The sequence below is a fragment of the Chelonia mydas genome, chromosome 18 (assembly GCF_015237465.2).
Source record: "Chelonia mydas isolate rCheMyd1 chromosome 18, rCheMyd1.pri.v2, whole genome shotgun sequence".
NCBI lineage: Eukaryota > Metazoa > Chordata > Testudines > Cheloniidae > Chelonia > Chelonia mydas.
This window is the reverse complement of record NC_051258.2, coordinates 19777828-19800769: the sequence shown is the minus strand read 5'-3', so window position 1 is coordinate 19800769 and position 22942 is coordinate 19777828. Positions and strand designations below refer to the sequence as shown.

General features: G+C 45.9%; 1 protein-coding gene across 5 annotated transcripts in view; it reads right to left on the bottom strand.

The window, feature by feature from the left end:
- TP73 (tumor protein p73) overlaps positions 1-22942 on the bottom strand; it is a 93234-nt gene that overhangs the window by 59763 nt on the left and 10529 nt on the right. For 3 of the 5 annotated variants that reach the window (XM_007070160.4, XM_037880912.2, XM_043531548.1), the window contains exons 1-3: positions 20554-20691; positions 13204-13299; positions 11206-11329 (exon numbers count right to left, since the gene is read on the bottom strand). In XM_007070160.4, the coding sequence (XP_007070222.1) occupies positions 11206-11329; positions 13204-13299; positions 20554-20564 (231 nt within the window). In that variant the 5' untranslated portion in view covers positions 20565-20691. Of the gene's footprint in view, positions 1-11205; positions 11330-13203; positions 13300-20553; positions 20692-22942 lie in introns of those variants that run through there. The other 2 variants (XM_037880911.2, XM_043531547.1) reach the window with 1 other exon arrangement.

Genomic DNA, 22942 nt, shown 5'->3' with positions numbered 1-22942 from the left:
CCCATAAACCCCATCCATCCATCCATCCATCCATCTCTCTATCTATCCCCATAAACCCCATCCATCCATCCATCCATCCATCTCTCTATCTATCCCCATAAACCCCATCCATCCATCCATCCATCCATCTCTCTATCTAGCCCCATAAACCCCATCCATCCATCCATCCATCCATCTCTCTATCTATCCCCATAAACCCCATCCATCCATCCATCCATCCATCTCTCTATCTATCCCCATAAACCCCATCCATCCATCCATCTCTCTATCTATCTATCCCCATAAACCCCATCCATCCATCCATCTATCGATCCCCATAAACCCCATCCATCTATCGATCCCCATAAACCCCATCCATCCATCTATCCCCATAAACCCCATCCATCCATCCATCCATCTATCTCCATAAACCCCATCCATCCATCCATCTCTCTCTCTATCTATCCCCATAAATCCCATCCATCCATCCATCCATCTCTCTATCTATCTATCTATCCCCATAAACCCCATCCATCCATCCATCCATCTCTCTATCTATCTATCTATCCCCATAAACCCCATCCATCCATCCATCTCTCTATCTATCCCCATAAACCCCATCCATCCATCCATCTCTCTATCCCCATAAACCGCATCCATCCATCCATCCATCCACCCATCCATCTATCGATCCCCATAAACCCCATCCATCCATCTATCCCCATAAACCCCATCCATCCATCTGTCCCCATAAACCCCATCCATCCATCCATCTCTCTATCTATCCCCATAAACCCCATCCATCCATCCATCTCTCTATCTATCTATCCCCATAAACCCCATCCATCCATCCATCCATCTCTCTATCTATCTATCCCCATAAACCCCATCCATCCATCCATCTCTCTATCTATCATCTATCCCCATATACCCCATCCATCCATCCATCCATCTCTCTATCTATCTGTCAATCCCCATAAACCCCATCCATCCATCCATCTCTCTATCCCCATAAACCCCATCCATCCATCCATCGATCCCCATAAACCCCATCCATCTATCGATCCCCATAAACCCCATTCATCCATCTATCCCCATAAACCCCATCCATCTATCGATCCCCATAAACCCCATCCATCCATCCATCCATCCATCCCCATAAACCCCATCCATCCATCCATCTCTCTATCTATCCCCATAAACCCCATCCATCCATCCATCTCTCTATCTATCTATCCCCATAAACCCCATCCATCCATCCATCCATCCATCTCTCTATCTATCTATCCCCATAAACCCCATCCATCCATCCATCTCTCTATCTATCTATCCCCATAAACCCCATCCATCCATCCATCTCTCTATCCCCATAAACCCCATCCATCCATCCATCTCTCTATCCCCATAAACCCCATCCATCTATCGATCCCCATAAACCCCATCCATCCATCTATCCCCATAAACCCCATCCATCCATCCATCTCTCTATCTATCCCCATAAACCCCATCCATCCATCCATCCATCTCTCTATCTATCCCCATAAACCCCATCCATCCATCTCTCTATCTATCCCCATAAACCCCATCCATCCATCTCTCTATCTATCTATCCCCATAAACCCCATCCATCCATCTCTCTATCTATCTATCCCCATAAACCCCATCCATCCATCTCTCTATCTATCTATCCCCATAAACCCCATCCATCCATCCATCCATCTCTCTCTCTATCTATCCCCATAAACCCCATCCATCCATCCATCCATCTCTCTCTCTATCTATCCCCATAAACCCCATCCATCCATCCATCCATCTCTCTATCTATCTATCCCCATAAACCCCATCCATCCATCTCTCTATCTATCCCCATAAACCCCATCCATCCATCCATCCATCCATCTCTCTATCTATCTATCCCCATAAACCCCATCCATCCATCCATCCATCCATCTCTCTATCTATCTATCCCCATAAACCCCATCCATCCATCTCTCTATCTATCCCCATAAACCCCATCCATCCATCCATCTCTCTCTCTATCCATCCCCATAAACCCCATCCATCCATCCATCCATCTCTCTATCTATCTATCCCCATAAACCCCATCCATCCATCTCTCTATCTATCTATCCCCATAAACCCCATCCATCCATCCATCCATCCATCTCTCTATCTATCTATCCCCATAAACCCCATCCATCCATCCATCCATCTCTCTATCTATCCCCATAAACCCCATCCATCCATCCATCTCTCTATCTATCTATCCCCATAAACCCGATCCATCTCTCTATCTATCTATCCCCATAAACCCCATCCATCCATCCATCTCTCTATCTATCTATCCCCATAAACCCCATCCATCCATCTCTCTATCTATCTATCCCCATAAACCCCATCCATCCATCCATCTCTCTATCTATCTATCCCCATAAACCCCATCCATCCATCTCTCTATCTATCTATCCCCATAAACCCCATCCATCCATCCATCTCTCTATCTATCTATCCCCATAAACCCCATCCATCCATCTCTCTATCTATCTATCCCCATAAACCCCATCCATCCATCCATCCATCCATCTCTCTATCTATCTATCCCCATAAACCCCATCCATCCATCCATCCATCCATCTCTCTATCTATCTATCCCCATAAACCCCATCCATCCATCTCTCTATCTATCCCCATAAACCCCATCCATCCATCCATCTCTCTCTCTATCAATCCCCATAAACCCCATCCATCCATCCATCCATCTCTCTATCTATCTATCCCCATAAACCCCATCCATCCATCTCTCTATCTATCTATCCCCATAAACCCCATCCATCCATCCATCCATCCATCCATCTCTCTATCTATCTATCCCCATAAACCCCATCCATCCATCCATCCATCTCTCTATCTATCCCCATAAACCCCATCCATCCATCCATCTCTCTATCTATCTATCCCCATAAACCCGATCCATCTCTCTATCTATCTATCCCCATAAACCCCATCCATCCATCCATCTCTCTATCTATCTATCCCCATAAACCCCATCCATCCATCTCTCTATCTATCTATCCCCATAAACCCCATCCATCCATCCATCTCTCTATCTCTCTATCCCCATAAACCCCATCCATCCATCTCTCTATCTATCTATCCCCATAAACCCCATCCATCCATCTCTCTATCTATCTATCCCCATAAACCCCATCCATCCATCTCTCTATCTATCTATCCCCATAAACCCCATCCATCCATCCATCTCTCTATCTATCTATCCCCATAAACCCCATCCATCCATCTCTCTATCTATCTATTCCCATAAACCCCATCCATCCATCCATCCATCTCTCTATCTATCTATCCCCATAAACCCCATCCATCCATCCATCTCTCTATCTATCCCCATAAACCCCATCCATCCATCCATCTCTCTATCTATCTATCCCCATAAACCCGATCCATCTCTCTATCTATCTATCCCCATAAACCCCATCCATCCATCCATCTCTCTATCTATCTATCCCCATAAACCCCATCCATCCATCCACCTCTCTATCCCCATAAACCCCATCCATCCATCCATCTCTCTATCCCCATAAACCCCATCCATCTATCGATCCCCATAAACCCCATCCATCCATCTATCCCCATAAACCCCATCCATCCATCCATCTCTCTATCTATCCCCATAAACCCCATCCATCCATCCATCCATCTCTCTATCTATCTATCCCCATAAACCCCATCCATCCATCCATCCATCTCTCTATCTATCTATCCCCATAAACCCCATCCATCCATCCATCTCTCTATCTATCTATCCCCATAAACCCCATCCATCCATCCATCCATCTATCTATCTATCCCCATAAACCCCATCCATCCATCCATCCATCTCTCTAACTATCTATCCCCATAAACCCCATCCATCCATCCATCTCTCTATCTATCTATCCCCATAAACCCCATCCATCCATCCACCTCTCTATCCCCATAAACCCCATCCATCCATCCACCTCTCTATCCCCATAAACCCCATCCATCCATCCATCTCTCTATCCCCATAAACCCCATCCATCCATCCATCTATCGATCCCCATAAACCCCATCCATCTATCGATCCCCATAAACCCCATCCATCCATCTATCCCCATAAACCCCATCCATCCATCCATCTCTCTATCTATCCCCATAAACCCCATCCATCCATCCATCCATCTCTCTATCTATCTGTCCCCATAAACCCCATCCATCCATCTCTCTATCTATCTATCCCCATAAACCCCATCCATCCATCCATCCATCTCTCTATCTATCTATCCCCATAAACCCCATCCATCCATCTCTCTATCTATCCCCATAAACCCCATCCATCCATCCATCTCTCTGTCTATCTATCTATCCCCATAAACCCCATCTATCCATCTCTCTATCTTTCTATCTATCCATCCCCATAAACCCCATCCATCCATCTCTCTATCTTTCTATCTGTGTATCTATCTATCCCCATAAACCCCATCCATCCATCTATCTATCTATCCATCCCCATAAACCCCATCCATCCATCCATCCATCTATCTACCTATCTATCTATGACAGGTTTCAGAGTAACAGCTGTGTTAGTCTGTATTCGCAAAAAGAAAAGGAGTACTTGTGGCACCTTAGAGACTAACCAATTTATTTGAGCATAAGCTTTCGTGAGCTACAGCTTCCGATGAAGTGAGCTGTAGCTCACGAAAGCTTATGCTCAAATAAATTGGTTAGTCTCTAAGGTGCCACAAGTACTCCTTTTCTTTTTGCTATCTATCTATCTATCCATCTATCCCCATAAACCCCATGTATCTATCTATGTATCCATCCCCATAAACCCCATCTATCTATCTATCTATCTATCTATCTATCTATCTATCTATCTATCTATCTATCCCCATAAACCCCATCTATCTATCCATCCATCCCCATAAACCCCATCTATCTATCTATCTATCTATCTATCTATCTATCTATCCCCCAAAATCCCATCTATCTATCTATCTATCGATCCCATGATTCTGATATATGGCGGGGTTGTTTTTAGTTTCCTCCTAAGGTCTGTTATCCATATGACATCAACAGGGTTTCCTTCTTTTACTCTTGAAGAACTGGAGTTGATAACAAGTACAATGCAGAAAGAGGCATACTTAGCTCACAGGTTTACGTTCACTATGTCTAGGAAAACATCTCCGAAGGAATAAAGTGGGATGACATCATTATCTCTTACAGATAAAAGAGCAGATTGCCTTTAATGGGTCAGTAGGGAAGTTCCCAGAATGTAGTCACACAAATGTCCCCACGCTGCAATCCATGCTAAATAGTAACTCATGATCCATTAACCAAAACTACAAGATAATATTGAGAGGAAAAGCGAACACATGATTCACTAGTTTGGAAGTGCTTGTCAGTTCAGAGCCACAGAGCAGCTAGTTGATGGGCGGCTGATTTCCTGGGTTTTCTCTCCACCAATAACTCAACGTTTCCTCCCCCATATCTGGTCTTATGTCATTGGATTGCCTCTTTTCAAGGAGAGATGATCTACCTATCCTTAACAAGCCTGAAAAATACCAAGACTTCCCTCTAGTCAGCTACATTGCAACACTGTTAATCAATTCTCTTCCAACATGAAATCGGACTATAAGATTCCTTCACATCAAATGCAGCTTGTGAATTATCATGATGACAACAGTCTCACTTACCAACCTTCCAGAAAATGCATTTAAAAAATAATCTTAGGCACAAACAACTCTTTGGCTGGAGGCAAATTCAGTGACATTCACCATCGGAGCCATGTTTTGGATTGACAGATTTCTGCCCTACCTTGGGGTTGTGACTCTGGAGTTTCCAATTTCTGAGGACTCATGAAAATCCCGGTTGGTAGCGAGGGGCTTCAGAGGTGCTGTTAGGTCTGGATCAAGAGAAGTCAATTGACAGGATGGTCCAGGAACAGCTCATGAGAGCCAGAGGCCAATAACATAGAAGCAAATGGTGGGAGTGGGGGTTATTTTTAGCTGGAGAGGAGGAGAGTGGAAGTAGACACAGGCAGATGGATAGTGTAACTGTCCATAGCAAGGATGTCAGAGTCCCTGATTAGTGATCCTAGCAGAGCGGAGAAGAGTGGTGCTGGTTCCTTGAATAGATTGTGTCTGCTCCACTATCTCTGCAAACATTACATTTGGGAGACATTTGTAGCAGTGGCCTCTACCTGGTGCTTCAAAAGGAGGTGAAAAATTCACAATATATTTGGCAATTCTGCCCATGGGGCCCAGGTTGGGTGACCAGACAGCAAGTGTGAAAAATCGGGACAGGGTGGGGGGTAATAGGAGCTTATATAAGAAAAAGCCCCAATAATCGGGACTGTCCCTATAAAATCAGGACATCTGGTCACCTTAGGCCCAGGTGATCAGCTTACAGCCTGAAGCGTGAGATCCGTCGACCTCTGTTTTAGCATGTATAGCCACAGATGTGCCTAGGTCATAATATTATCCAACCCTTAATCCAGCTGTAGCATTTAACTCTATGCCACACCACTCATGTGGCCTAATTAGGCATCTCTTCACACTAAGAAGATTTGTATCTCCTTGCCTGGTAGCTCCTGCACTTTTTAAACATGAAACTCCGCCTTTAAAATAAGTGCTATTATTAACCAGCAATCCCAGGTGTACTATCAGCGTCACCCCCCCCCCCCCCCCCAGGTATTGCAGCAGAGCAAGATTCACCCAGGGAGGTATCAATTAATAGCCCAACAGCTCTGAATAATTGCAGGAAATCAATGCTGTGGCCAAAGAGGCCCCATGTCTTTTCTGTTTTCATCCAGTAATTCATTTTCTTTTACTGCTAGCTAACGATTACTGTGACATCAGCTTTGAGTGATTTTAAACCCGCAATAATATTGCTGTGATCACGAAGAAAACCTGCTTTTTCCCACCTGCTGGCACCTGACTGACGCCTACGCTAGAGATCCCAATGCCCAGCGCGATGCAGTACAACACCACACACTGGCAGGATTCGAGAGAGATGCGGTAGGAATCCTGGATGCTAAAAGCTGCCTCTGGCTGGAACATGATCAAAGTCAGGGGAACTGTGCAGGTTCCAGGAGTGTCAGAGACAGCCAAGGGTGGGACAAATTGGTCTGGATAAAAGGAGAACTTTACCAGAAACTTCTTCCCATCCTAGAAACAAACCTGAACCAAATCTGTGTGCAGATTTGAAGAACGGTGGATAATTCCCCTCCCTCAACAACACAACCCTGCCGCAGGTCCTCACTTCAGTCAGGACTGGAATCAGAAACAGCACACCCGTGTAGGAAAGACCGCCCTGGTGGCACTTCTGATCTGGCTGCACTCAGGATGTGAGAAATCTCCTGACATGCCTGTTCCCAGGACATTTCTAGACAACAGAAAAGCAGAGAAATATCCAAATGCTTCGAGGCTTATGCAGACTCAACTTTCAAGCCTTTAGAGTTTTACTGTATACGAGCCATGAATTGCAGTAGTTGTACATATCGGGAAAATACAGAACATTTCCTAATTTGTTTAGCATTTCTTAGTTTCATATTCAAAAATCTTTGGTGCATTAAGTAGCTCTGTCTATCAAACCCGTGCACAAACCAAAAGTCTAATAATGTCATAAATTGCAAGGAATCTTTGCTGTGCATACAACTAAACCCTGGAAAGCTAGTCACTGGCAGGTCTGCCACAAACACCCGTTTACACAATCTTTTTTAGATGTGCGGTAGCTCCAGAATTAGCCTGCTCTCCTCCTGAGAGATGGGAGTGCCTGGCACTCTAAGCCAGCTGCCCACGAGACACCTTCATGAGACGCACTTTACGCCTGGCTAGACATCATAATAGAGCTATATCTCAGTATCCTTGGAGGCTTCTCAATCCCATCAGGAACACGGGGTAGAAAGAAAGCCACAGCCCCTTGCAGTTGCCCCTTGGTTTGAGACAGATGGTTTTCTGAATGGATGGGAATTTTTAATACACGGTGGGTCATGTTTTCAAAAGATGGCACAACCCCCCAGGTCATGAAGTAAAGAAGCACCATTACCCCTCTTCTGCAGATGCCTAGGCCAAGGCACAGTTTTTAAGTGACCTGCCACGGGTCACAAAGCAAATCAGTGGCAGAGCTGGGCGTAAAACCCTGGAGTCCTGGCTGCTGTAACCACAAAACTATAGTGCTTCCCTGAGAAATGTCTCTAAACCTCATGAGCACTTTGCCTCAAAAAAAAAAAAGAACTAACAGCCACCTCCTTTACTCAACACATATGCCACCTTTATTTCAGGCAGAAAGGATCATATGCCTGTGCATTTATTTTTATACGTGTGAGCCTGCTACACATTTTAGTGGTGACAGATAGTACCAGCTGGACTCATCGCATCCTGAGCTAAGCAATATAATGTACAGTCCCAAAGCTGGGCCAGTATAAATGTTTACTAACGGCTCATTCGATCAAACTGGTGCTAACATGCACTGGCAGGTAGCTACACCCTCTACACATGCTCCCCAGTTCTAAGCCAGGACGCTAGGAATCCTACATGCTCATCAGCCCCTGGCACGTGTCCTGCAGTACGGTGTGGGCAGTAGGATGCCCCCCCTCAGCAGCAATAACGGGTTGCATGGAATTCACACTTGGCCCGGCTTATGTTACAGCAGGAATAACGAGAAGGGAGGCCGCGGCCAAAAGGCTGGGGCAGAGCCACAATTAGCATTTCGCTGTCCACCTGATCCGTCTGCCAGGCAGACAAAGGCTGCAGAGAAGAGGGAAAGAGGCCCACAGAGGAGGGAAAAGTGCAGACGGAAGGAGACTCTCAGGACTTTTAGGAGGGAAGATGGAGGTTTGAGGAGGGAGATTTAATAAATGGACAGGAGTTCTGAGCACTTGCCTGTGTGCTTAACGTTAAAGAGGGGACGTTCCCAGGAGACCAAACCTGTTTGACAGGGAAGTTTTGACATACTAATCGCTGCAAACCGCGCATCAGAGCGGCCCAGACATATGGAGCGAACAGTTCTAATCTAGACAGGTCAGAGCTATTCTGTGTGTGTTTTCTTATGAATAATAATGCTTTGCACTTCTCAACACCTCTGTGAGGACATGAGGGGGCTGCCATTCGGGCTGACAGATGCAGGGACTCAGGCACAGAGAGGGGAAGTGACTTGGTCAAGAACATGTATAGGACCCAGATCTCCTCTCCTTCTAAAGCAGGGCTGAGGTGCGAAGAGCATAAGTAAGGTATCCGAAACCATGTGAGTGTCTCACGGTCTGTGCAAAGAGTGAGGGGAATAGTGGTTGGAGGCTCTTGTTCCAGAGGAGGGAAGGAGAGCCTGTGGTGTGTCCCAGCGAGGGCCATGACAATAAAGAGGGAAACATTCTGATCCCTCCGGAGCGCTCAGCCAGCGGGAAGCAGCTCATGTTCACTTCCCACAGCAGTGGCACACGTAACCATCCCATTAACACTAGTGGGGGCCGTGTGAGCGAAGGTTTGCCTGAACCAGCCCTGCTTTCAGTCTTTGCAGAGCAGTACGTGGATGAGTGGACAGTGTGGGGGAAACCAGACCTACTGAGCGATCAATATCCAGGCAGTGGATCCGAATGCTAGAAAGAACACACTGCCCCAACTACACAGGTTTTCAATCACAAGATAAACTGGACTGCACAAGCCCTTGTGCCTGCATTAGCCCAGGAAGTATGATCTGGAGACAGTCTGAGGCCCAGGGCAGGCATTCCCTGCATACACTAGGACAGCTGGCTCTGGTGCCTTTTGTAAAAGAGTAACATTAAAAAAAAAAATTGCATATTATGGATCAGTGACACCGGCAACTTTACGAGAGGAACTTGCTGAGAATACAGAGTTGGTGCTTTTTAAACCTCGACTCAACAAATGAATTTACTTTATTCTAGCCATTGTTGTGAAGGTTCCTAATACCAAAACGAAGGGTCTGATCTTACAAAAACCTTACTCACCTGAGTAACTTCACCAGCTACTCGCATGAGTTAGGCTAACCTCATATGAGTAAAGATATGCCATCTTGGGCCTTAATTTTGGTGAGCCATGGAAAAATTCCCTGTAAACTGCCATTGTCAGAAACAGCCAGAAAATCAGAGAGCAAAGCCTACCTCAGGCTAGGAAGCTTCTGTTTTATTTTGCTTTCTCCCCATTTAGAATCAATCACATCCAATAAATATTTAAAACCCTTTCTCCCTGATAGATGTAGCATCTCTTTTCCAAGCTCTAACTGAGAGACTATGCAGGGAGCCCCCCAAAGTACTAAGAACCCAATCTTGCTTCCATAAGAGCCATGGCAAAGCTCCTCCTGACTGCAGTGGGAGCCGGAGTGGGCCCTCGCCGAGTTATGCCTGTAGCATAGCTTACAAATGACTTTTACCACTCAGCATGTTTATACTTGAACAATTATAGGGTATGTATGTTGTTAAATGGTACTTGCCCAGCTCTCCACCTTCATTATATCCAGGAGCCTGTGTCTTGCGTGTTCAAGCGAGCAGAGGCATGAAGCGAGGGTCTCAGTGCAGCTACTATGACTGGAGCGCTTTAAACTATTCCAACTGCAACAGCACCTCCCTCTGAGCTCCACTGCCTTCTTCTCTCTGGGGTTTGATTTTAGCACGTTGCTCCCACGTGGGATACTTGAGGGCATGGGGCAATAACAATAGCTGCTCCTGCTGACTATATGGATGTGGGGAGTCCTTCATCAAGTGGCCAGAGTTGCTCTGTGTTTTAGCCGGACATTTCTACAGACAAGTCTCAAACAGGGACCACCATGGTCTATGGAAAGCACCTCTGCCAGGTGACACAAGAGAGAGCCGCCCCGGGGTCAAGCCGACAGAAGCTGTACTGAGATGATCGCTACTCCATGTCTTACCAGGACACTAACCCACGTGCTGTTCTGGACAATCCAGTGAAACTTATTAATAAGGGACTGCTATTTTCCTGGATATTGTATGAGGTGGCTGCAAAATTCAGTACAATTAATATGGAGGAGCCCTGCTTATTCCATTCACCCATACAATGGCTTTTGGCCAGCACTGAATTTGTTTGGCTTACGAGCCAGTAACACAGAAATAATCGCCTCCATATCCCGCTAGCAGCCCCTTGAGCCATCCAGTCCCCCAGGAGGGAAACAACCTTTTATTTAAAATTACTATCTTTCTTGTAACCTGAATGTACTCACCATGACCGATTCATTCATACTCCTCATCTGGAAGACATCCATTGTGACTTCAGTTTGGTTAGACACCTCACTGCTTCCTGAATGACTGGATGGAGGGAGATCAAAATAGGTGCTGTCTGGTTCCCTGAGAAAAGGAGATGACATGTCTTCAGCTCCCCCATGCAGCTTTCATCAATCCCACCCAATAGCTTGGCTTTCCCTTGAACTTTGACCCCTCCAGCCTTTTGTTTTCCCAGGACAGGGCTGCCCCCTCTGAGCACATTTTACTTAGAGAAATTGCTGGACAAACACAGCATAAGACTCAGAGGACTTAGAAGCTGCTTGTCACTCAATAGCGATCGATTAGCCAGGCAGAGCATTTCTTCCTTCCGGGAATGGCTTTAAGTTATAGAACAGCTTGGAGGAGAATATGAAATGGAACACACTCCTCCTTCCCTATTTGATCAGGATGCTAAGTATAGAGGCCAGAGAGGTTGCCAAAGCCTTGGTGCCATTAGAAAATGCAGAGTATTTAACTTTGGAATGCTCGTTTCTTAATCAGGCAGACCCTGAGTGTTGTAAGGAGGTCAGGCCAGAGAGAGAACCAATACATTAGGAGTGGGTCTTACCTGATCCATCCAGCCATGGGCCTGTCCCTCACATCCACCTCTCCTACTAAGCAGGGGCCTGACCCAATGCCCATTAACACCAATGGAAAACCTTCCCATCGGCACTGGATCCCTGTGCAGTACTGTCCAGGGCTCTCTGGCAGCACGACTCCATTGGAGCCACATGAGTAGGGATGCCTCATGGCAGCAGCTGCACCCAGGGACCCCAAGTGGGGCTATGAAGGAAAGATAATGCAGCCCAGGACTGAACATCTTGTCTGACTAACCTGTGTGGGGCTAGAGGCGGACAACGTGTATCCCTCTTGCCCTGCCAATCTCCACCCACTTGCCCCAGTGTGGAGTCTGGACCACACAGGGAGGACTCCAGGGTCTTGAGTGGAGGGACAATGTCACAGAGAGACCTGAGCTACCCTGTTCCACAGGAGCGGGGAGAGTCATGTGTAGAGAGCACAATCCCTTGTGAAGACTGGCAAACTCTCCAAGCCGCCATGTCAGCTAGAATAACCCAAATTAGCCCATGCTAGCTTCCCGCAGCAGCACTGTGCGAACCAGCCCTGCTTTAATTCTCTGCAGTCCAGTACATGGGTCAGTGGAGTGTGTGTGTGGGAACCCTACAAAGGGTTGAAACAGGCGGGTAAGACTTTATGAATGGAGGCAGGCAGGAGAACAAAGCTGGGCACAAGCTTGGCTGCTTCCATCTCAGCAGAACTTAAGTCCCTTTGAGTGTCACATCTTCCTAATTTCTTTTGACTTTACATGAGCACTTCCAAATAGTCCCCTCCAAACAGTAAAGTTTGCTACAGCAAGACGAAGTGCCTGGGCGTTGACCTTCAATCAGCAAGGGGGAGAACAAATTCGAGCTGTGCTGTAGTTATTTTTTGCAGCATTCTGAAACACACCCTTGCATTCATGGTGCAGATCTAGAGCATCAGCGCTGGGGGGATGGGGGCGGCGGGGGGAAGGTTCAAAAGCAGCCACTAAAACAGGAGGCCAAATTTTGGGTGTCCAGATTTTTGCATGTGCAAGCTATGGACCAGATGCTGTGAGGTGATGGGTGGTTTCTCGTTCAAGATGTTCCACGATCTCTGCTCTCACTGAGTTGTCTTACATCAGGACCTCCACTGATGCAAGGAGATTGGGCTGGTAAAATGTAGACTGAGCTGACAAATCTGAGCTTTTTTGCAAGCAAAAATCTGAACATGAAAAATACATGCATGAAAACATGGGCATGCAAAACGGGGCTTGCAGCTTAAGAGACTGGGTAGAGGTACCCATAAAAATGTTTCCCTTTTAAGTCCTCCTCAACAATGTGAGTCACTAAGCATTAAACAGTGATGGACCAATTATTTCCCAGAGTGAGTTTTAGCACAAATGGTCAAGTAGCACTTACAGTGTGCTCCAGAGATGTTCAAATGTCGTTCCTTCATCAGCTGGAGAAGACTGGGACATCTTCACAGAGGGAGAGTCTGACAGAGGATAAATCACTCTGGGCCCAAAGAAAAACAGCATCATTAGTGTTGCCACAATGCATATAATCATAATAGCCTGTACTTACATAGCACCTTTCAGCCACAGGTTCTCTAAGTGCTTTCCAAAGTGTATATACAGGGGTGTGCTCTGTGCATGCAGAGGGGTGGAATAGACGATCAGATTGTTCTTTCCCAGTTCGTTATTTCCTGGGCCTCCACAGTGAATCTCATGTATAATTAAATCAAGATACAGTAAACTCAGTTTAAGATAAAGTAGATTGAAAGTCCCATATTGAGCCATTGTATCACATTGCATGTGGATAACAGTGGCCTCTAATTTTAGGAGAGGAAATAGAGGATCCCACTGTATATAACCCATTGCTGAAAATCCCGCACCCTCTGGTTTCTCGCTCGCTCCCAGTTTTGCTATGTGACAGCCCCTGGTGGAGTACAGCACTCTCAGACGCGCCCGGGGAGCTCACATGTAGCTCCCCAGTGATGTGGCACTTGGAACCAGATCTCCGTAGGACTCATTACATTGAAATGTTGCCACTTCCTCTCCTGCCAGCACTGTAATCTAGTCCCAAATCTGGCAGAGCTCAGGCCTCTAGAGGTCGTCAGCGTGTGAAAGAAAGAATTAGGAGCTGCCTTTCCCGTTTGTTTGGCACCGCCAAGCCCTACAAGCCCAGGCCTGTTCAGTATGGGTCACCAAGAGAAGGGGGGAGGAGGGAGAAGCAATCTGTCACTTCATCCAGCCTTTGGGTCCTTATTCAGCAAGATCATGTGAGACTCCCAGAAGGTTTCCGAATGGAGGGTTTCACTATGTACTCCGCCGAAGGACCGACCTGAGGCTGCTCTGTCCCAGGGACGCTGCTTTGTTATGATTTAGCACTTGAGTACAAGGCAACAGGACTTGGCTACAGCACTGGCCAGAGACAATGAATTGCTTGCAATGGGGGCACCCAAACTTTACCCATCTGAGGGCTGCCTTGCTATAATCCAGTGGCAGTTTGCACAGGAAAGAGGAGATTGCATCCACCTTCATGCTGAATAGTGAAGTACGGAGAGCAAAGACTACAGGCCCCAGCATGCAGTGTTCCATCTCAAAGTGAGAAAGATGGCATCCCCTCTCCTAAATGCCTGCTAGTAAAGTCTGAGAGCAAAATCTGGCTCTGTGTCTGTGAACCTTTCATTCATCTAGATGTCATTTCAAAGAGCCAAGACATTCAACCCACCAGGAGTGAGGGGCTGGAAATTCGAAAGGACAGGGAATGCTTTCTCTTCTTGGAGCTAGATCCTCCACTAGTGTAAATCGACATAGCTTCACCGAAGCCAATGGAGCTAAGCTGATTTACGGAGCTATGCCCTTCAGGTGCAATGAGGCTTTCTGATAAAGCTAAAATAAATAGTGTTAGGGCATGAAATGTAAAACCAGGCTGATGAGATGCTATTCTCAAACTTCTGCTTGAAACTATCCTTGTATTTTTAAATTAATGCTGCACATGGTCAGTCATATGGAAGTGCCAGATCCCAGAAAATTGTACCAAAATTGTATATTTTTAGGCACGCTCCACTCTACTAGGACAATGAGTTGCAATCAGCAATACCTTGCTTTCTCTCAGTAGAATACCAAAGCCCACAGATACCAGTGGTGGGCACAGCATAAGAACCAGAGTAGAACAGAATAGACCATTACCAGCAATAGAAAGGGAAGGATGAGCTGTGCCAGTGATTCCATATAAACCAATTTCACTGTCACTTTAAGAAACAAACAACTCTGAAAAGCTCAGCACTAACTGATGAATCAAATGTGTTTTGCTGGGTTGAAAATGATAAAAGACAGCCAATAATTTACAGACAGGGACTCTCCAAAGCATTTATAGTAGAGATTCCATGCATGGGGGCCCTATGCCGCGACTAGAAATTAATATAATTAGTTACCATCTGCTAGCCCTTCAGCGGCCTACAGTAGGAAATAAACTGAGGCCATAGTAGAGTTCCCAATGAACTCATCATCATTGACACTAATTGGTTCCCTCACTGACAGTCTCAACAGAGAAGCCAAGGCCTGGATGAGCCAGGGAGACTAAGGGCCAGATCCAAAGTCAACGGAAATCAATGGAAAAACTCCCGCTGATTTCAATGGGCTCTGGGTCAGACCCTGACTGCCTTACCCCTGGGTGGTCCAGAGCAGGGTTGAGGCTCCGTGGTGAGGATATGATGGGGAGGTTGCACTACCTCTGCCCATGCCACACCTGATCTCTAGAGAAAGAGATCGCCAGTCTCCCCGGTTGTCAGCCTGTCTCCTTTCATCAGCACAAAATCAACTTCCGGTTTTAAAGAGAGAAAGCAAGCAGTGAAGCAGTGGAAATGTTCCTTCGGCAGCCCTCTGGCTGCTGGGGCTTTCCCAATGGGGCTGTATTTCCGGAGATGTCAACACCGTTCAGTTTGCTTCTAAAAATACCGAAAACTCGGAAGGGACTGAGGTACAGTGGGTGCTTGGATTCCAACCCATCTCTAATAAACACTGGCTCTGTGACTCCCATTTGAGAAGGTTACAATAAACTTTGTTAAAGTGTCAACTGTTGCTTCAGGCAGCCCTCTTTAGCCAGTGGTGTGCTCTGTAGACAATTATTCCTTGTATTCATCTCAGCCCGAACCGTCTGACTACTCATTTCCATTAAAGACCACTTACAGTTGGGAATATCATTTGCAAACATATTCACTGAATATTTGTTGCATTTTTCTCATAATTATTATTCACCCAACCTGAGTTACAAATGTCATTGCCTTCAAATTTTCCTTTCAAATTAAAACAAATATTAATTAATAATTTTTGCACTGATCAGCAAGTGCAGTAAAAACACAATGGAATCAGACACAATCTCACATCACAGCTCTTTGAATCTGGGCTCCCTGTTTTGAATACAGGCTCTGCTCCCACCATCACATGTCTGGGTTTGGGGGTAACCACAGGAGTCCAGAGTTTACAAAGCTCTCCTTAGACTAGATAATATTTGTATATATGACTATGGGAGTTACTACATGTGAGTCATAGCAAATGTAACATGAAAACATTAATATCCTTTTGAAAGCCAACCCTGTCCTCACGCAGCCCTCTAAAAAAGTTTACATGTGTTAAGCCAAAAATATTATCAAAAGCAATTTGATCTCCAAATGCTCCTGCAATTCTAATGCTAATGAGCTCATTCAAAGGAACATCTTCAAACTTGTATCAGATTGTTATTAACCTTAACTAGCAGGAGCAGAATGTACTGTATTTTATTAGACACTGTTCAACAGCAATAAGCTATAATAAAAACATTCTTAGGAAGCACTTTTGTAAAGCTTTTCTCCATTAATATTAATCCTTCTATAGCACTACTCACTCAGGGATTACAAAGTGTTCTGCCAGTATTAATTTAGCCTCATAACTCTCCTGTCAAGAAGGTAAAGTTTAATATGCCCAATATACAGATGGGTAAACTGAGGTACAGAGAAGAAAAATGACTCTCCTCCACTCGCAGTACAAGTGAGCGGTGAAGCCAGAACCCAGCTGTCTGGAGTTTTATTTGTCAAGGTATTTCTATGCCTCTCCCACCCAACACCTCTGCACCTCACAAATATGAATAAATGTATCACGTTATAACCTCCATGTGAGTATTCTTATCTCTACTTCACAGATGGGGAGCTGATGCACAGAGAGATCACATGACCTGCCCAGGGCCACACGCAGGAAGTTTGTGGCAGAGCCAGTACTTGTCATTTGAATCCCAGCCCAGTGCCATAACAACAAAAACCATCCTCAGTCCCAGGCTGAGCACCTTGCTCACTCCTCCAGAGAATATTTTCTCGCAGGTAGTTGTTGACAGACCTCATATTCTCAGCAGCCCATTTGTGGGATGTGTTGGGTAGGTGCATTTCTCAACCCTGTGTTTTCTGGTGCTTCCAGCAAGCAGAAGGTGACTGTCAGTGGCCTCATGCTATCCTTTGTGATGATCATCAAAGTCACGTTCTTACCATGTGACTAGTGTCCGCTTAGGAAAGCACCATGACCCAGAGTCAGTTTGTGTAAAGCCTAGGGGCTTACAGGTAAACTAGTGTCGAGTAGGAGACTCCTAGGCGACATTGCAAGGTCAGCAATCTTAAAAGGGAACATCATGAAACCAGGAGGTGCACTGGTATTTTCCTTCAGTTGCCCTCATGGAAGTAATGGACTCAATACTCCCCCAGAGCTCCCCTCCAAAGCAAAGGATTCAAAAGCCCTCTGCATGGGAAAGACAAAGCATTTATAGGGCTGAAAGGAAGCATAAGGTAACGGCTCAGGAAGAGAAAGAGGACGTGTCGATACGGTGCTTTAATCCTCACCAGAGTAAATTTTAGTCTGCACTAGCATGTCACACACTAACTGGCTCATGTGTATTCTACTGGCACGCACTAAAAGTCCCTAGTGCTTTTAACCTAATAACGTAGGGTCCACCTCGACCAGTCAGTGTGCGACATGCTAGTGTGGACAAAAATTTACACCCCTCTGGTGTGGATTAAAGCACTGTGTAGACATGCCCAGAGGTACAACAGACAAAACACAGCAGGGTTTACTGGGTGGGGAGAAAACTGTCTTAAGACCAGTAACAGTCTCACTGTACGGCCAAGACAAGGGGCTGAAATGAAGTGTCAGGATTTATTTTACACTGTGGTTTTCTTTGTAGTTTAACAAAATAGGGTGATCAGTCTGAAATAATTCCCTCAGTCCCCATGTCCATAATACCCTCCACCCACCAAAATGCCTGCAGATTAAAAAAATCTAAACTGATCTTGATTAAACACTTAGATAGTTTGTACCAAATTTTCAAACAGAGGGCTCAAGCTTCACCTGGAGATTCTGTGCACACATGCAGTGACTGGTAAATGTGCGCATAAAATGCACATTTGTGAATGCAAAATTAATACACACCCACAAAAGTATCAGTGTGCAGTACTCATGGTGCACATAGTGTTATATTTTCCCATGTGCTCTCACAGACCTTACAGTGAAAAATTAGGCCCTGCTTTGCACACTACAGATCTGTGAGCAAATGGGCAAATCTCAACTGTTTCAGACAATGGGATGCTATTAGAAAGTAGGCAATGCACCAAAGAGATTTTCCTTATTAGTTTCAACATTGGATCACTTTCGACAACATGTCGGGGATCAGCTGCCAGAACTCTGGCAGTCCTGACTGTCAGCCAGGGTGAGTAGAGAAACTCAGCTTTGGTGGGGCCTGGCATGATTCCAATGGTAGCCTTTGACAGCACGCTTGGATTTGCTGCAAGTCACTACAAGCCGCTATGTGACATAGGCATGCCTAGACGTGCCCAGACATGTCCAGGCAGGCATATTACAACTATGTCTGACCAGGTTCTCGATACTTCACCAAAGTGGGGGTGGTGTGTGTGCTCTCTGGCAAAAGGTAAGAATAGCTAATTGTCATGGTTATTGTGAGAGGTTTGTATGGGTCATATATTAAGAGCTGTGTAGAATATTATGTTCCAAAATTGTTGGAGATGACACATGTCACCTAAGGCAGGGTGGGCCTCAGCTAACTCAATGAGTGAGAACAATCAATATCGTTCAACTCAGCCCAGCCCTGAGTTTACAGTCTGAACCAGATGCAGGCCTGAGCATTGACAAAGACAAAGACAACCCAAGAAAAGTCACTGACTAGGGGCCCTCAGGGCTGAGCTGAAGTTAATGAAAGGCCTTGATTATGAAAAGAGACAATAAGTCTGAGGCTGTATAGAAGAAGAAGAAGAAGAAGAAGAAGAAAGGGCACAACACATTATCCACTACGGAGGTGATGCTCTGCCAACCTGAGTGTCCCATGAAAAGTGGATCTCACCTCTATGGACTGGACCAGTGCTATAAGGATTGTCCATTGGGTGAGAAATACCTTATTAGATTGGATGGGAACTGGTTAATAAGTACAGGCTCTCAACTACATTTTAAATTTTGTGTAACACTGTAACCTGGTGGTTCCAGTCCTTTTCCTTGCATCCATTTTGGATCTTTATCTTAAGCTGTGCTAAATAAACTTCTCTCTGGTTTTATTGGGGACATGACCCAGTGCCTTGCGCTGAAGAGAGCACTGAGCTGAGGGGAGGCTGGTGGACGGGGGTGCACTGCTTCCAGGGGGGCGATGAATCTGTGTGCCTTGCTGGTGTCCAGAAGACAAAGGACTGGGTACTCGAGTGTAACAAGGTGGTGTGTGCAAATTGCTACCCTGCAGTGTGAATGAGCGGGGCTCGCAGAGCACTTGTGCTGCCAGTGGCTGGCGGAGTTGGAAGGATTTCCCGTGATGGGCTCAGATAAGTCTCTCTCATGCTGTGAGCAGGAGGTAGTGTAGCGATCCAGCGAGACACCCTGTAAATCTATATTTTCATGGTCATTTCCAAATCCAGACATAAATGTTCAGGGAGCACGGGCTTGATCACTCTGCCCCACGGATTCATCTCCCTTAAATCCATCAGAAAGACACCAGCATTTCCTGGAGCCACCAGGCTGCAGCCATCTTGGACTCTCTGCTGCCTTACACTGCATGGAGCCATGCTGCAGAATCACTCGGTTTCACTTCCTTGCCTTTCCCCTCCACGGACACTGGACCCCATTTGTATCTAGTTAGTGACATATCCCCATCTCAGGAGCTTTGGGCAACCTCTTTCAGGCAGAAGGCCAGTATTACCATCTTATAGCACCTTCGTATTGTCATCTGATACTAAGAACCTAAAAACTTCCTGCTTTTCGATCTTAAACTGCAGAATCTGGAAGCAGCAGCTTTCTAACCAAGTGAGCTATTGTTCTTGGTACAGAGGTACCCCTTCTGGCTCAGGGATTCCTCTGGTCATCCCCTTTCTCTCTGTGCTTGCCCTGAGTCAACTTCAAATTTAAAGGATTAAAAAAATGACTGAAAATATCACACTGTAAGTTAAAAATGAAAGCAGCCCGAGTATTCTCTTTCAGCTGATCCTAGCCCCCGGTGTTCTATTCCTTTGTGTCTTGTCTGTGGGATACAATGTCCACAAATTATTATCCGGAGGGCTTTTCCAAAGCAACAGTGGACTCTCTTGCTACGAATTTAGCCACAGTAGGATTCTGTCTGTAGAAGTCCCATATCCCCCAGCTCCATTTTTATAAGAGAAAGAAACTTTGTGCAAGAAAAGAACATGGGCTGCAGCTTTAAGAGAAAGCTTAGAACCGTTCTGAGGTGCAGTGGGGCTTTTGTTAGCAACCTTACCCTGGCTCCATGCTGCCTTTCTCCGTCCCAGGAATGAGCAATCTCAGGAATGAGCTGCACGTTCTCTTTCAGCAGAGAAAGCACAGCAGCAGCACCCACTACAATGTGGTCATGATGGGTGACACGGTTTCTAACCACGTGGTTCGAGTCATTTTCAGATGAAAAAAAAAAATCTGAATATTTTAAGGGCGTTTTGGGAGTTCAGAAGCCTGATCTGTGTTTGCAAACCCAGGCTAGTGTCTCTTTACAGCTCAGAGCTCCCACTAAAACTCTATGGTATAAATTCTCTGGTATAAATAGAGGTTTGGGCTATTAATATTGTCACTACACTAGTCCGTGCATTTGCCAATTCATTTGCTATAAAGGAAGTGGTAGGAACCAGGAGAGAGTGTGGCTGAGTAGTAATAATAATACTGTGACAGCCTGGAATGAAAGGCAGAGAACTGCAAAGTGCTGTACAACTATTAGTAACTCCAGAAAGTGTCAGCAATATTAAGGGCAGTACAGCATCCTCTAAAACAGGGGGTCTCAAACGTCTTTTGCTGGGACCCCTTTGAAAATATGTGATGATCCCCTCCCCCCCAAAACAAGTGAGGAGCCCACTCCCCATGCCAGGCCACCCTTACTTCTGCACTGCTCCTGGCGGCAGCGCTGCCTTCAGAGCTGGGTGCCCAGCCGCTGCTCTCCGGCCACCCAGCTCTGAAGGCAGCGCAGAAGTAGGGGTGGCAATACCGTGACCCCTACAATAGGCTTGAGACCCCCCCAGTATGAGAGACGCTGCCCTAAAATGAGATATAATTTTACACCATTATTTCTAATTAATGACAAACTATTTAGGCTTGGGGCAATGTCTGTAACAGCAAGATTTAAACATGTCCTTGCAGTGAGATCCATTGGAAGGGGAAAGTGTCCCAATGTAAATGGTGGATGTTCTATCACTTAAGTTAATTAAAAGTGAACTGGGAAGAGCCCTAGAGAATAATCCTGTATTGCTAGAGAGGAGTGGGCTAGATCATCTAACAGGCCATTTTCCTCCCTTGTTTCTAGAGTGCTATGGTTACAGCACTGTGAGGTGGGGAAGTAAGGAGTAGTATCCCCATTTCACAGAGGAAGCTCTGAGGCAAGAAGTGACTAAGCCAAGGCTACACACACAGTCAGTGTCAGAGCAAGGAACAGAACACAATTATCCTGACTCCCAGTCCCATGCCCCAGTCATTAGTTCACACTATACCTGGGATTACATAATGAAGTTGATCTGTTTTTTCTCCTGACACTGTATAAACACTGCTGCAGTATTATAATGCAGTTGATACTCAGTGATAGGGAAGGGAGCAGATATCAGTGGCTCCGTTAACATAGTCTGAGGCAGGGTAATAATATAGTGGTGGTGGGGGAGGGTTAGTGTTCATTGACAATAGGCGTCTCGCTAGCCACATGTTTTATTTAGGATTTCACTGAAACCAGGTCTCTAGATTCACTAATTGAGCCTCTCTGGAGTTTTCAGTGTCAGATGGAGTCCCAGAGGACTGATTATGGGCTGTAGAGATTGTCATGCCTAACTCACTGGGTTGAGTCCACCCAGATGGGCAGTAATGGTCAAACATTGTCACCGCGGCTGGCTGGTGACCTACCTTGTCCACTTAACGTCCACATCAGGAAACTACCATGCAACTGGCCCTTTGCTGACAATCTCAAAAGACACCAAATAAGCCATGGAGATTAAACTCCTCTCTCGTTCTTTAACATGGTCCTTCTTGATTAGGACTGAGGTTTCTCAGCAGAGGAAACTCACATTGCCTCAGCCACTGCTGTGTGTGGTTATAACCAAACAGAGGACTTTAATCACCAAAGCAATCAGCCCATCACCTGTTAGCAGCACTGAAGTCACTTTGTCAGTGAAGGATAAAGTCTCTTGGTAGGGTTGGTGTTTGGATGGCCAGTACTGGGAAGCTTCCTGCAAGGGAGAGCACTCTGGCAAAAAACCCCAAACTGAAGACCCCTGAATTTAGGGGGAATTTGGACCCAGAGCCAAACTGTGCCTCTGAAAGCCCAATAATGCACCTGTCTTTGCCTGGGGAATGCTGCAGCAGGGGATCCTCTGCCTTCTGCATGTCTGTGCAGCATGCAAATTGCAGGGAAAGTGAAGAGTTTTCCTAGACATGCAACTGATTTGAACGCCCTTAACTGTCTACCAGCTAACTGTGGCTGATGAACGGACATTGCTGGCTGCTGAGTCCCCTCTGTGCGCTGTGGGGGATGGGAGATAGTCTGCAGAGCAGGGCACATGGCAAATTTGTTTCAGGCATTTAAAAGGGCACAGAATTGAACATGCATATTTGGGTTCTTTGGCTGCTTTAACCCAAAGTTACTGGTGCATTTGTGCTTGTGT